A 15,457-nucleotide genomic window follows, 5' to 3' on the forward strand; every position below is an offset into this window, starting at 1 on the left:
GGGAGTTGTTTATTTTGCATCACATCATACCTTCTCCATCGAGAAGCGTTATCGAGAAATAAACAAAAACTAACACAAGATACAATGTGGGAAGCTAGTTTGTTTTTCAACCATACGAAAATAAAAAGAAACGGATTATTTCAAACATGTATTATTACAACAATTGAAGTATTTTCTAACATTATGCACTCTGAAGGACAACGTCGGCGCCACCACATTTATTACGTACATGCAGATCAGCTGCTTTCAGTTGTTCCTGCGTTGTGTGTTAACGTGCAGACGTTAACACACATCTCCCGCCTATCTGCCATCTGTCTCCCGCCATTAATTACTGTGATACTAATTAATTACATTAATTTCTATTAAATTTTTTATATATTACGTAATAATTAACTATGGATAAAAGGAAAAGTGTATCTGATAGTGCCTCTGGTAAAAAGAAAAGTGATAATGTTAGATGAAAAAACTGAAGTCATAAAAAGATTTGAAGGTGGTGATAGTAAAATACAAATTTCTTGACATCTTGGAATGCCTGAATCAATGGTTCAGATGATTTTAAGTAAAGCCAATGCATATAAGGAAAAAGGTAAGCTTGCTTCATTGTCAGCATGCACACAAACCACAAGAAACAGAAGTGTTACAATGATTGAGATGGAACATCTTTTAGCCATTTGGATAGAAGACTGCAATCAAAAAAGAATTCCAATCTGCACAATGACCATAAAAACAAAAGCCTTGAGTATTTTTGCAATGTTAAAGAAAAGTCAACAATAGAAAACTTCGGTAGAGCGGTAACTGAAGAAAATGTTCAAGCAAATTCTTCAAAAGAAAAAGTGATTGAAGCAGAAACGGAAGAAAATTTCACTGCCAGTAAAGGCTGATTTGAACGTTTTAAGAAAAGAACAGGACTACATAACGTTGTTTTTTATATTTATCAATGATATTGATGAAGGTATATCAGTCTTAGTGTCGAAGTTTGCAGATGATAGAAAGGTTGGCAGGGTTGTTAATGACAGTAATGGCAGTGTGCTACTGCAACAGGATCTAGATAATTTGGGCATATGGGCTAAGAAGTGGCAACTGAAGTTTAACCTTGGCAAATGCAAAGTACTGCATATGGGTAGAAGTAACCCCAGAGAAATGTACCAACTGTGTGGTACTACACTTAAGGTGGTGGAAAATGAAAAAGACCTGGGAGTAATTATGCAGTCAGATATGAAGTTTCCTGAGCAATGCAGACAGGCTGCCAGGGCAGGTCATGGGGTTTTGTCAATTATATATAGGAATTTTGCTAGCAGGGAAAAGGAGGTGATTATCCCTCTGTATAAGGCAATGGTCAGGCCATGCCTAGAGTATTGTGTACAGGTCTGGAGACCTCATTTTATGAAGGATGTAGATTTACTTGAGCATGTACAGAGAAGGGCAACAAGACTGGTGAAGGGAATGAAGGGATCCTCTTACCAAGAGCGGCTTAAGTTCTGCAAATTGTAGTGGCTGGAGACCAGGCACCTGCGCGGTGATCTGATTGAGGTGTATAAGGCCTTGAATGGGTTGAGCACACTGAATTCTGATGGGATCCTTCCACTTGTTCAGATTACGAACCTAAAGGAGCATAAATTCAAATTAAGAAAAGACAGATGTAGAATATATGTTCAGAAATTTGCCTTTAGCCAGTGGGTGGATAATTGCTGGGCAAACTTCCATCTGTCATTGTGGAAGTTGATAGGTTAAATAAATTTAAGGAGGAACTGGACAGGCATTTGGAGGGACTGGTGTGATTTTTTTTTTTTTTTTTGGCTGATGCTGCATAAGCTCATTCACTTGCTTTCTTGCATCACATGCCACTACTACTACTACTACTAGTACTACATTGAATTGACTGGAGAAGCGGAAAGTGCAGATAAAGATGCATCCATGAAATATCCCGAAATTTTAAAGAAAATTGTTGATGACGGTGGCTATGCAGATCAACAAATATTTAATGTTGATGAAAGAGGCCTTTTTTGGAAACAAATGACAAAAAAAAAAAAAAAAAAAACCTTTCTAGCAAAAAAAAAGAAAAGGCTCAACCAGGCTATAAAGTTTCCAAAGATAGAATAACACTTTTATTGGGAAGCAATGCAGAAGGCGATTTGAAATTAAAACCCATGGTTATCTATAGAAATGCAACTCCCAGATCTTTCGGTAAAGGTTTTAATAAAGCAAGCCTACCTGTTGTTTGGCGCTCTAATAGAAAAGCTTGGGTCACGAAAGCTTTATTTGAAGAGTGGTTCACTAGCTATTTTTGTCCGAAAATTAAGGCCTACTGTGAAGAAAATAATCTTGCATTCAAAATTTTATTAATTTTAGACAATCCCCCAGGCCACCTACCAGCACTTTCTGATTTGTGTGAAAACGTGAAAATTATTTTTTTACCTCCAAATACAACAAGACTTTTACAGCCTATGGATCAAGGCATAATCACTACTTTTAAGGCCTATTATTTATGCAGAACATTTGTACAAGCAACTGAAGCAACAACTGGAGATGGTGCAGTTTCTTTAGTTGAATTTTGGAGAAATTACAACATCGGGAAAGCAATAGACAATATTCATGAGTCATGGTCTGAAGTAACATCCAGCAATATGAGAGCAGTTTGGAAGCATATTTTGCCAATTGCTAAATGATTTCTATAGTTTCACTCATATCAACACTGTTATTGATGAAATAGCAAATATTGGAAGAGATCTAGGTTTTGATGAAATCGCCAACAGTGATGTTCGCAAATTGCTGGAATCACATTCAGAACAATTAAGTGATTCTGACCTCCTTAATACTGATGAACAATGAGCATATGATGAGGTGGAAATTTGCGAGGAAGAAAATGTTCAAGAAAAGAAGTTGACATTAAAAGAACTTGAAGGAATATTTTGTGCAGCTGAAAATTTGAAACAACTAATCATGGATGTAGACCCAGATATCGAGCGCAGTATGCAAATTTGCAGGAACATTGAAAAAGATGTGTATCCATACAAGCGAATTTATGATAAAAGGAAGAAAAAAAGTCTGCGCAAACCAGCCTTTTGAAATATTTTATAAAGAAATAAAGTGAGTTATATATTGTAATTTTTTTTTAATTTTAAACTTTTGATTACTGTACTGCAAATATTTATAATTATCCTTTGCTTTTATACTGCTGTAAATTAAATTGCCATAAAAAACGTATTTTTAAAAATATTGATTGGTATATTGTAGGTTTTGGTTGTTGTTGTTGTTTGGTTTTTAGGAGCATTAGCAACTAAGGCTATATTGCTCTGGGGGGTATGCGGTGGTCATTCCCTGACCTACCTTTCCGCATCCTCCGTATTTGGTGGTCACAGGCTCGAACCCCGGTCTAATCAAGAAGCGTGTGCTACGCACTGCTGCTCCTACCAACCTGGCTACAGAGGCACCGTAGGTCTTGGAATGAATTAGGCTATTTTGTATTGATTATTAACTTCGATTAGCATGGCATTTTCGTGGAACCAATTAATCGCGCTAATCAAGGGATTCCTGTACTGGTTAGGTCATCAAATGGAGACATTGTAGGGATATCGGAGAACCGTTGTCACTCCTACATAAGGAATTCAGAATTTAAATATGGGGGGGTACAAAGTGTACAGAAATAACACAGCAAGGAACAGGGGGAGAGGATATGTTCCAAGTTAAGAAGCATATAAAATCTAAGGCAGTGCAACCAACCGACATGGGTAGCCAGTGCAATGTTTAAAATGAGAGAAGCGGGTTATTGGTCTAATGGACTATGATTAGTATAATGAACAAATATAAAGAAAAACAGAGTGAACCAGTCAATCAGAATGTCTTATACTGGGGGATTTTAACTTTTCACACAGTGACTGTAACTTGTTGGTTGGTCACACACATTAATATGACTTTTCTGGATTTATTGGATGACTGTTTTCTACAGCAGCATGTTTGAGGCAACAAGAGAAAGCAATAATCTTGATCTGATTATAATCACTGATTCTTCATACATTAAGAATCTGAAAATAAAAGAACCACACTGGATGGCAGTGATCACAGTATACTGATTTTGGATTACTTAAAGATGCAACCACTGTAACGGGCAGAGCTTCTGCTTTTGTAAAGGCACCTAAAGTTCTCTCAGGCAGTTCTTAAATTCTATGCAGCAGGATCAACTGACGAGGTTCCAACAACAGATTCTAAACGGGAAGCATGCAGAGGAGTAATCACAGAAGCTACTAAACTTTTTATACTAACTAAGAGATACTGTTCAAAGCCTAGACCTAAATGGATGCCAGATGAACTGATGAGACTTGTGGCAGAGAAGAAAATGCATGGGATGCATATAAATTCAAGTGATACAGAAGCCTATGTTAGATATAAACTCGGCTGCATTAAAATCACAAAGGAAGTTAGGCAAGCTAAGGCAGATTATGAGAAGTCTCTGGCAAAGAATGGAAAAAAAAGCAGCAGAGACTTCTTTACTTATGTAAGCACTAGAAGGAAGGGGATGAATCATAGTGATCTGCTAGATATGAATGGTTTAGCTGTTGATCCTTCCCAGGTTGCTGACACACTGAACATATTTTGCATCTATATTCAAACAGGGGAATTTTTTTGGAATGGGGACGCCAGTAGCGTATCAAATGCTAACAAACAGTTAAACAATTTTGTGATAACCAAGAAGAAAGAGAAACTGTTGAAGCTAAATGTAATAAAGGCACCTGGGGTTGGTAGGACTTATCCTTAAGGGAGGAAGCAAAAGAACAAAGTAAACCTTTAGCCATAATTATTAAATTATATTTAATATATTATGGCTAAATTATTTTAAAAATTATATTTAATATATTATTAGCCCTAATTATTAAATTAAATTATCCTTGAATCTCCAGTAATTATTGAATTACTGCAACTCAATGTTAAATTTCAATTGTAATTGAAGTTTAACTCAGTTACAATAATCTTGTAACTGAGAGTAAAGTGGAGGAGAAATTGTTGAAGATAAACACAAGAAAGGCACCTGGGGTGGATGGAATCTATCCAGTTATATTAAAGGAGGTGGCAAAGGAAGTAAGCAAACAATTAGCCATAATTATGAGAGCTTCCCTGGACTCAGGTGAGGTACCTATGGACTGGAGATGTGCAAAGGTTACCCCAAATCCACAAAGGAGGATTGAAGGGAGACACAGGTAATTACAGACCTGTTAGTTTTACTTCTGTTCCAGGGAAATTAATGGAGGCACTGGTTAAAGAAGCATGCAGAATCATCTAGACAAGACTTCAGTTATAGCTCGGACACAGCATGGGTTTGTAAAAAGGAACTCTGGTCTGAATAATTTGATTGGATACTATGATATAGTCACAAAGGAACTGGATGCAAAGAATAACTTTGATATCATATATTTGGATCTTAGAAAGGCCTTTGATACTGTTGCACAGGGAAGACTGCTGCACAAATTGGAGCAGTGTGGCACTGGAGGCAAATTGCTGCTATGGATAAAGGGATGGTTGAGTGGGAGAAAACAGAGAGTGGTAATCAATGGACACTGCTCTTCGTGGACTAATATTATTAGTGGAGTCCCTCAGGGTTCAGTGTTAGATCCATTGTTGTTTTCTGTATTTATAAATGATATTGATGCTGGTATATCAGGCTTAATGTCCAAGTTTGCAGACAATATGAAGGTTGGCAGGGTTGTTAATGACACTAATGACAGTACACTGCTACATATGGGAAGCAGTAATCCCAGAGTAACATCAACTCTGTGGTACCACACTCACAGTGGTAGAGAATGAAAAGGACCTGGGGATAATTGTGCAGGCAGATATGAAGTTTTCTGAGCACTGCAGACAGTCTGCAAGAGTAGCTCATGGTGTCTTGTCAATGATATACAGGAATTTTTCTAGCAAAAGGATAAGGAGGTGATTATCCCCTTGTATAAGGCAATGGTCAGGCCACACCTTGAGTACTGTATACAGGTCTGGAGGCCTCATTTTATGATGGATGTAGAGCTGTTGGAATGAATACAGAGAAGGGCAACAAGATTAGTGAACAGAACAAAGGGTTGCTCTTCCAAATAAGGCTTAAGTTTGGCAAATTACAGTGTCTGGAGACTAGGCAGCTGCGAGGTGATCTGATTGAGGTGTAAAAAGCCTTGAATGCTTTGATGCTCAATGCTGATGGGATTCTTCCTCTTGCTCAGAATAATCGCCTGAGAGGGCATAAATTCAAATTGAGGAGAGACGGTTGTACGATAGATGTGCGGAAGTTTGTTCCAGCAATCAACCACCTGCTGGCCTTCAGCCAGCGGGTGGTTGATTGCTGAACAAACTTCCATCTGTTGTTGTAGAAGTTGATAGCTTAAATAGAGCTTTCAAGGCAGAACTTGACAAACATTTGGGGTGAGGGGATGGGTGAATTAAGGGTTTTTTTTTTTTTGGCTGATGCTATATAAGCTTGCTTTCTTGCATCATGTGCCCTTGTTAATGTTAATGCTAGTGCTAATTCCTCTTTAACCTTCCTTTCAGTTATCACATAGCCATTAGCTGTCCATCGGAGTTTAATAAACTTCTGTCATCCCCTTCCCTAAAGAATTACTGTAAAGGTTATATTTGTTTAAATGAAAATTCAGTTCTGGAACATTTTGATCTTACATTGTATTTTTCCACCCTGGCTGGTTGAAAAACATTTAACAGGAAATATTTACAAATGCTAATGATATTAAAGCTCCAAATGTGTTAGGGTCTGTGGTAGACACTCACACAACAGCTAATGTTATACAAATTAAAGGTTTTTGATGTTTCCCTTACATTTACAATTATTATACAGGAACTTTGGGTTTCAAACTTGGCTGAAGGGACAAGTCAGAAACAAAAGGTTATGATTATTTAATTTATTTTTTAAGGACAAACTCTGCTGTTTCTCATGGATTCATCCTTAGCACATTGTTTTCATGGGACTAATTAAAGGAAAAGGTGGGGAATAACTACATATCAATTAACATTCCCTGTGCAATACCAGGTGCAATGAAAATGCTTAAATGAAAATGTTTTGTATAATAATGAAAATGCATAGTAACAGGATTTAAAATCACATTAAACAGAAATCACATTTCTTTAATTTCCATTAAAGAAAGCACTACATGCATATGTAACTATTTATAGGTAACAAATCATATACTGGTAATTAATGAAAGAGTAGAAATTTGAGAGCAAATTTTAACCTGTGATAACTGATTTAAAAAAAAAAAAAGGTATTAAAATATCTACCTTACTTTCTGTTATAAATAACTTTCAAAAGTTGAGCTAAAACATTCTGAGCCTCTCTGGAAAAATTAACTTTAGTTATAGTAGGACTTACATATTTTATATCACATGCAAGAGAAAAAAAAAAAAAAAAAAGACTAAAACTAGTGAAAGCATTAGTAGACATATATGATGCAAGAAAGCAAGCTTATAGAGCATCAGCCAAAAAAAAAAAAAAAAACCCCTTTCCATTTTACCCATCCATTCGTTTCAAATGTTTCACTATTTCTGCCTTGAATTTATTTAAGCTATCAACTTCCACAACGACAGATAGAAGTTCGTTCCAGCAATTAACTATCCATTGGGTAAACGAAAATTTCCGCACATCTATTCAACAACTGTCTTCCTCAATTTCAGTTTATGCCCCCTCAGGTTTGTAATCTGAGCAAGAGGATGTTTGTTTGTTTGTTATTTAGGAGCATTAGCAACTAAGGCCATATTGCTCCGGGGATATGCGGTGGTCATTCCCTGACCTTTCCGCATCCTCCATATTTGGTAGTCACGGACTCGAACCCCAGTCTAATCAAGAAGCGTGTGCTACGCACTGCTGCTCCTGCCCACCTGGCTACGGAGGTGCCTGAGGAAGAGGAAGAATCCCATCAGCATTGAGGCTGCTCAATCCATTCAAGGCCTTGTACATCTCAATCAGATTGCCTAGCAGGTGCCTCGTTGCAATTTGCAGAACTTAAGCCTTCCTTCGTAAGAGCACCCCTTTGTTCCCCTCACCAACCTAATTGCCCTTCTCTGTACTGATTCTAGCAACTCTACATCCTTCCTGAACTGAGGCTTCCAGACCTGTATGCAGTACTCAAGGTGTGGCCTGACCATTGCATTTAACAAGGGGATAATCACCTCCTTATCCCTGCTCACAAAATTCCTGTTTATCATTGATAAGACTCCCCATGACCTACTCTGGCAGCCTATCTGCACTGCTCAAAAAACTTCATGTCTGACTGCACAATTACCCCAGGTCTCTTTCATTCTCCACTACCCTGAGTGTAACACCATCCAGCTGGTATATTTTTCTGGGGTTACTGCTATCCATATGCAGTACTTTCCATTTGTCAATGTTAAACTTCAGTTGCCACTTCTCAGCACATCTGCCCAACTTTTCTAGATCCTGCTGCAGTAGCACACTGCCATTACTATCGTTAACAACCCTGTCTACATTTGTACCATCTGCCAACTTTGACATTAAGCTTAATACACCTTCATCAATATCACTGATAAATATACAAAACAACAATGGGCCAAACACTGAACCCTGGGGGACACCACTAATTACATTAGTCCACGAAGAGCAGTATCCATTGATTACCTCTCTGTCTTCTCCCACTCAACCATCCTTTTATTCATTGTAGCAACTTGCCCTTAATGCCATACTGCTCCAATTTGCATAGTAGTCTTCCATGTGCAACAGTATCAAAAGCTTTCCTGAAATCCAAGTTATGATATCAAAATTATTTTTTGCATCGTTCCTTTGTGACCATGTCATAGTATCCAACCAAATTGGTCAGACAAGACTTCCCCTTAACAAACCCATGCTGTGTCTGAATTATTACTGCTGTCTTGTCTAAAAAAGGTGCTGATCTCTCAAAACGTAAGGTTACTGCCATGAGTTGCTCCATGCTGCACTACTAATAACACCTCTCTAAAAAGAGAAATATAAAGTAATTTATTAGCAATGAAATAGACATCTGAGGAATAGGTAATAAGTAACATTATACTTCTCTTTTTAAGGAAGTGTCACAATAGTACAACTTGATGATAGCCTTACAATTTAAGAAATCCTGCCAAAATAATACCACAGCTAATGTATTTTATTTGCAGATAGGCTCAGAGAATTTCTTGCTGAATTTTGGAAATTTAATATTCGGGCCTTTTAGCATCTCTCATTTTGTGAGTTAGATAATCACCGTATTGTAAAATGATTATGTGCCAACAAGCACTGAAACAGCTGTTTGGGGGGGGCAGAGCATTACTAATAAATAATGTTATACTTCTCTTTTTAGAGAAGTGCAGCATCTGCAATTTGTAGAGTAGCCTTTCAACTTGAAATATCACCACCTTCCATAAGACCTGGCATCTTTCTTCCTGACTGTAGCATAAAATATGGATGCAAGTCATCCAATAGCAAAATCATGTATATCGGTAACAAACTGTACTATACTTCAATGATATGCAACATAATGTACTGAAATAAGAATGTCAGTACATAATTGAAAAATAAATATTCTAAAGGCATTAAAGTAATAAATGTCAAATATTTTATAACATAGATAATTAGTAATTTTCCCACCTTTGTTCTTCATCTGGTCGTTTTATAAGGTTAAAAAGGATGTTTAACAATTTATCTCTTTCTTTTGCATCAGGATGAAGACTAACTGTACAAAGAATTAGTGGAATTAACTCCTGCAATATAATTTTGTTCATTTTAGAAAATATATAATATAAAGGTATTTCATTTGCATTCATTTTCTTATTATATTGTATTTAGTTATTTTAATGATAGTATTAATCTTCTTGATGATTATGGTAGTATGTGGTCAACACACTTATACTACATCCATAACACAAAATCAAATCAACTTGTAACTAAACAGCCAAAGAACTCAAGTTTATGGGCTGGACATGGCCCAGATAAAGAGCTTACCAAACATTACTTGCATGATGTATGATGCTTCCATTTACTTTTTACAATGTCACATATGGTTTGGTCACCAACATTATAATGGTTCTTTAGGGATTTAACGGATGCACTGTTTTCAAACTTTTGAATAATTTCAAGTTTTTGTTTAAATGAAAGCACAACTCTTGCATTTGCCCATCATTTTCATGATTTCTGAACAAAAAAAAAAAAAATTGACAACTCTGACAGGCATAACAAAATAAAATTTGTAGTTTTGTGGTGCGATGGAACACAACAATCAACGTGACGCACTAAAACAAACTAAACATTTGGTCCTTTTTTTTTTTTTTTTTGAGCGGCGGAGGTTGCAAGATAATAGGCACACTAATCTCCTAATGATGACTTATAATGCTGCTTCTTGTTGCTTATTTACGACTTGCAAAACATCTGCTTATACCTGTTCTATTTATTACTTGAATTTTATGATTTCTCGTTGATTTTTATTTATTTATTTTTTTAAATTTGGAATCTTGAAGTGTGCCAGTTAATCCACTCCCAGTAAATCGAGAGACTGCCGAATATGATATCAAAATTATTTTTTGCATCCAGTTCCTTTGTGACTACATCATAGTATCCAATCAAATTAGTCAGACAAGACTTCTCCTTAACAAACCCATGCTGCATCTGAACTATTACTGCAGTCTTGTCTAGGTGATCATGCATAATTTCTTTAACCAGTAATTCCATTACTTTCCCCAGAACTGAAGTTAAACTAACAGGTCTATAATTATTTGCATAATCCTTTGAACCCCCTTTGTGAATTGGGGATAAATTTGCACATCTCCAGTCCATGGGGCCCTCCCCTGAATATAAGGATGCTCTCATAATTATGGCTAAGGGTTTGCTTACTTCCCTCACTGCCTCCTTCAATATAACTGGATAGATTCCATCTGCCCCAGGTGCCTTTTTTATGTTTAACTTCAAACAATCTTGCCTCCACTTTTCTCTCTGTTATTACAAAATAATCATTTAGCTCACTGTTAGAATTTAGTAAACTTTTGTCCTCTCCTTCCTCACAGAATTCCTCATGTGTGAATGTAGATACAAAATACTCATTCAGTTTGTCAGCTATCTAAGCAGGATCATCAAACCACCACCAAGTGGAACAATCTGATTCATCCCCTTCTTTCTAGAGTTTACATAAAAGTGAAGAAGTTTTTGTTGTTTTTCTTTGCATCCTTTGCCAAGGATATCTCATAATCAGCCTTCGCTTGCCTAACCACCTTTGTGACTTGATTACAGACTAGCTTATATATGCCATAAGCTTCTGTGTCACCTACTAATTTATATGCATCCCATGCATTTTTCTTCTCTGCCACAAGCCTCATCCATTTAGGCCTAAATCTTGAACAGTATTTATTAGTTGGTATGAAAAGCCTAGTAGCTTCCAAAGATTAATTCCCTGAAGGCCTCCCATTCAGAATTCACTGTTTTTAACATCATCAGTTGATCCCACTGTATAGAATTCAAAAACTGCCTGAGACCACTGTAGTCACCTTCACAAAAACCCTTCTCTTTACCCTGTAGTCCACTGTAGTCACCTTCACAAAAACCCTTCTCTTTACCCTTGATGGTAGTTACCTTATTAAGTAAATCCCACATCAGTAGACTGATTACTGTCACATAGTAATTCCTTTATCTGCAAATTCCTAATGCATTCGTCATCATTGCTGATAATTATATCAAGAATATTACCTCCTCTGGTTGCCCCTCAAACATGTTGCTGAAGAAAACAATCCTCCAATAAATCCACAAAAGTCTTGCTAGCGTGCAAGTGACCAACCCACAAATTCCAATCAATATCTGGAAAGTTAAAATTAAAATTCTGATTTATTGGCCCACTCTATTTCTCTGCACAATTGTTTGTTGTACTCATCAGAGTCATTAGGTCTATAACACATTCCTACTCTCATTTTCCCTTTCCCAGTGTTTGTCACACTAAACTGACTCAACGTTGCACGGTCCACCCATGTCAAATGGATGCCCTTCGTTAGATTTTATGTGTTTCTTCACTAACAGCATAACTCCTCCTACCTTCCTACCCTATCTATCCTTTCTGTACACGTTGTAATCCTCAAATTCCAATTCTGCACTGCTTGTATCTGTGTGACACCATGTCTCTGATATCCCTACAATATCTGCCTTTGATGCCTTGATCAGCACTTCAAATTCATCAAATTTATTTACTGCACTTCTAGCATTGGTGTACATGCAAATACACACACACACACACCTGTTCTTACTCTTAGTTGCCCTAACACAGCCCTTGTATTTGTTCCATGATGACTTCCAGCAGCTCTTGAGGTCCCCAGCAACTTCCTCTCTAGGCTGCTGCTCTTTATATAATAGTGCCAACAGAAGCCTGCTGCCACCTAGAAGTAGGGGATGATGAGTTTCAGTATGGTGTGTATAATGAATTTTAGTAAGGATAGGGAAGATACAAGGGGTGGTTCATGTCAAAAACAGCCTGAGCACGACGAAAGCTTTCCTTGATTCAGACATTTTGCATGGCAGTATAGAATCTGTATGGTGTGAGATGGTTGGAAGAAAAGGTATAATGAGTGTGGAATAATCTACAGGCTAGGTGATCGTGAAGATTATGATGAGAGCCTTTACATGCAAATGGAATGGGCACATAAACATCAATGTCTTACTATGGATGATTTTAATTTGCCTCTAACTGACTGGGGCAAATGGGAAGGAAACTCCACATGGGGGGGGGGGATTTAAATCAACTAAATGATTGCTATTTGTATCAACACGTCAGGGATAGTACTAGGGAAAAGAATACTCTAGACCTCATCATCACCAATGAATCAGATGGCATAATAGGGCTGACAGTACAGGTACCAGCAGCAGGAAATGATCACTGAGTTCTAGAGTGGATGATGAAGAGAGAGAGAGAGAGAGGTAGCAGTAGTTAAAGGCAAAGTAATGGGTTATAATTGCAAGAAAGGAAATTATGACAGCTTAAGTTGGTACATGGCTTTATTAACTGGGTAGATATCTTACAGAGAGCAAATACAACTGAATTATGGTATACCTTTAAAACATTAATCACAGAAGCCTTGAAGGTATACACATTCAAGACTTCTGTGATACCGTTAAAAAATTACTCCACGAGGAAGATTCCAAGTTGGATGAATAATGAAATTGCCATATTACTTGGGCAGAAAAAGATGGCATGGAAAAGTTAGAGCAATAAAAAGTACTGATGCCTATAACAGCTACAAAGTGATCCATAATAGCGCCACAGAAATGGTTAGGCTGGCAAAGGCAGATTATGAGAAATCACCAGCAAAGAGAGACGATAAGGAATTCTTCACATATATAAATGCAAAGAAGAGAAGGACAAACCAGATTGGACCCTTATGTAATGGATGTGGGATAGTATTAGATACCCCAGTTGAAGTTGCAGATGAACTCAACAGTTACTTTGCATCGATATTTACAGAAGAAAAACCCTTCACGTCAATGAGAAATTATGGGAGTGAAGTTGAAAAAAAAAATGTAATTAATGATGTTGAAATTTCATGTTTATTTAATGAAAAACTTTCAAGACTACAGGCTGATAAGGTTCCTGGGATTGATGGTATATACCCTATAATCTTAAGGGAGGTGGCAAGCGAGTACATTGAACCATTGAGGCTAATTATGAGACCATTGCTGGATTCGGGAGTGATTCTGTTGGATTGGAAAAGTGCCAATGTATCTCCAATACATAAGAGTGGTTCTAAGAGTAAAGCTGGAAATTACCAGCCAGTTGGTCTAACTTCAGTAGTAGGGAAAATCATGGAGACAATGATCAAGGGTGGAATTCAGGATCATTTAGATAGAAATGAAATTCGGAAGGATACTCAGCATGGTTTTGTAAAGGGAAAATCATGTTTAACCAATCAGGGTGGCTATTTTGACAGGGTCACTCGAGAGCTGGACTTAGAGACTAATTTCAACATTGTGTACTTGGATTTCAGCAAAGCATTTGAATCAGTCCCACATCAACAGTTACTTTATAAGCTGGAACAGGTCATAATCACAGGGAAAATCCCTAGATGGATAGCTGGATGGCTTCAGGGTAGGAGGGAGAGGGTTGTGATAAATGGTTATTCCTCAGATTGGGTTGATGTAAGAAGTGAGGGTTCCCTAAGGATCACTATTAAGACCACTGTTGTTTTTGATTTTCATAAATGACATCGAAGAAGGGGTAGAGGGCGTGATGTCTAAATTTGCAGATGATGTAAAGATTGGTAGTGTAGTTAATGATCACCGCCAAGCAGAACTTCTTCAGAGTGACCTAGATAGACTTAAGGGATGGTCAGAAAAATAGCAGATGTGCTTTAATCCAGCAAAGTGTAAGGTATTGCACCTGGGGAACAGTAACCCCAAAATAATTTACACACTTGGAGTTGAACTAAAGCCGGTAGTGGAGGAAAGGGACTTGGGCATTACGATAAGGTCAGACATGAAGTTCTGCGAGCATTGTAGACTGGTCGCAAGGAAGACCCATGGTGTCGATGATTTATCGAACAATTGCTAGTAGAGATAAGCACATCATAATCCCATTATATAAGGTGGAACAGGACCAGGGTATGTCTGCCAGGGGCAAAGGTTGATGACGTTGTAGAGCGAATATCATCTTTTAAGGGCACAAAAGGTGATATAGTTGTACACGTTGGCACTAATGATATTAAGAGTAGGAAACCGGCAGAATTACTTAACAAGTACAGGTCACTGTTGAACAAAAGCCGAGAATTAGGGTTGAATTTGAAAGTATCTGCAATTCTGCCCAGACACGATAGGAGGGAGTATATGATGAGAGCCTTGTCAATCAATTCGGCCCTGGAAAGATTGTGCAAGGCTCAAGGGGTAGAATTTTTTTCAGCCTGGACTGTACTTGTTAACAGGAGAGATTGCTTCTACAGGGATGGGATACACTTAAATAGAAAGGATGCAAGAATATTTGCTGATGCTATCGAGGCAGTGTTAGGTGGGTCGGAAAACTGCTAGCTTGGGGGGGAGACAAAGACCATTAGATTGACAGTAGCCACTGGCAGAGGTGAAAGAGATTCTTGCACTGCTTCTATTAGAATGAGCAGAAGCCTGAAAAACAAGATGCATGATATTTCAGAGACTGCTGGGAGCCATTGCGGTACAAGTAAACACATGGGTTGTGTTAGGGTAGCTAAGAATAGAAACAGGTGCAGGTATACTTGCGTGTACACCAATGCTAGGAGTTTAGTAAATAAATTTGATGAATTTGAGGTATTGCTCAAAACATCAAAGGCAGATATTGTTGGGATATCAGAGACGTGGTGTCACACAGATATAAGGGATGCAGAACTGGAATTTGGGGAGTACAACGTCTACAGAAAGGATAGACAGGACAGGAAGGGGGGAGGGGTTATGCTATTAGTTAAGAAACACATAAAAACCAAGGAAGTGAAGCCAGTCGACATCGCTGGA

General features: G+C 37.7%; 1 protein-coding gene across 1 annotated transcript in view; it reads right to left on the reverse strand.

The window, feature by feature from the left end:
* Positions 1 to 15,457, reverse strand: part of LOC150078878 (RAB11-binding protein RELCH homolog) — a 450,480-nt gene that overhangs the window by 273,636 nt on the left and 161,387 nt on the right. The window contains exon 9 of the mRNA XM_090382879.1: positions 9,605 to 9,717. Within this exon, the coding sequence (XP_090239005.1) occupies positions 9,605 to 9,717 (113 nt within the window). The remainder of the gene's footprint in view (positions 1 to 9,604; positions 9,718 to 15,457) is intronic.

This window comes from Mastigoproctus giganteus, chromosome 10 (assembly GCF_048544385.1).
Source record: "Mastigoproctus giganteus isolate SK-2022 chromosome 10, ASM4854438v1, whole genome shotgun sequence".
Classification (NCBI taxonomy): Eukaryota; Metazoa; Arthropoda; class Arachnida; order Uropygi; family Thelyphonidae; genus Mastigoproctus; species Mastigoproctus giganteus.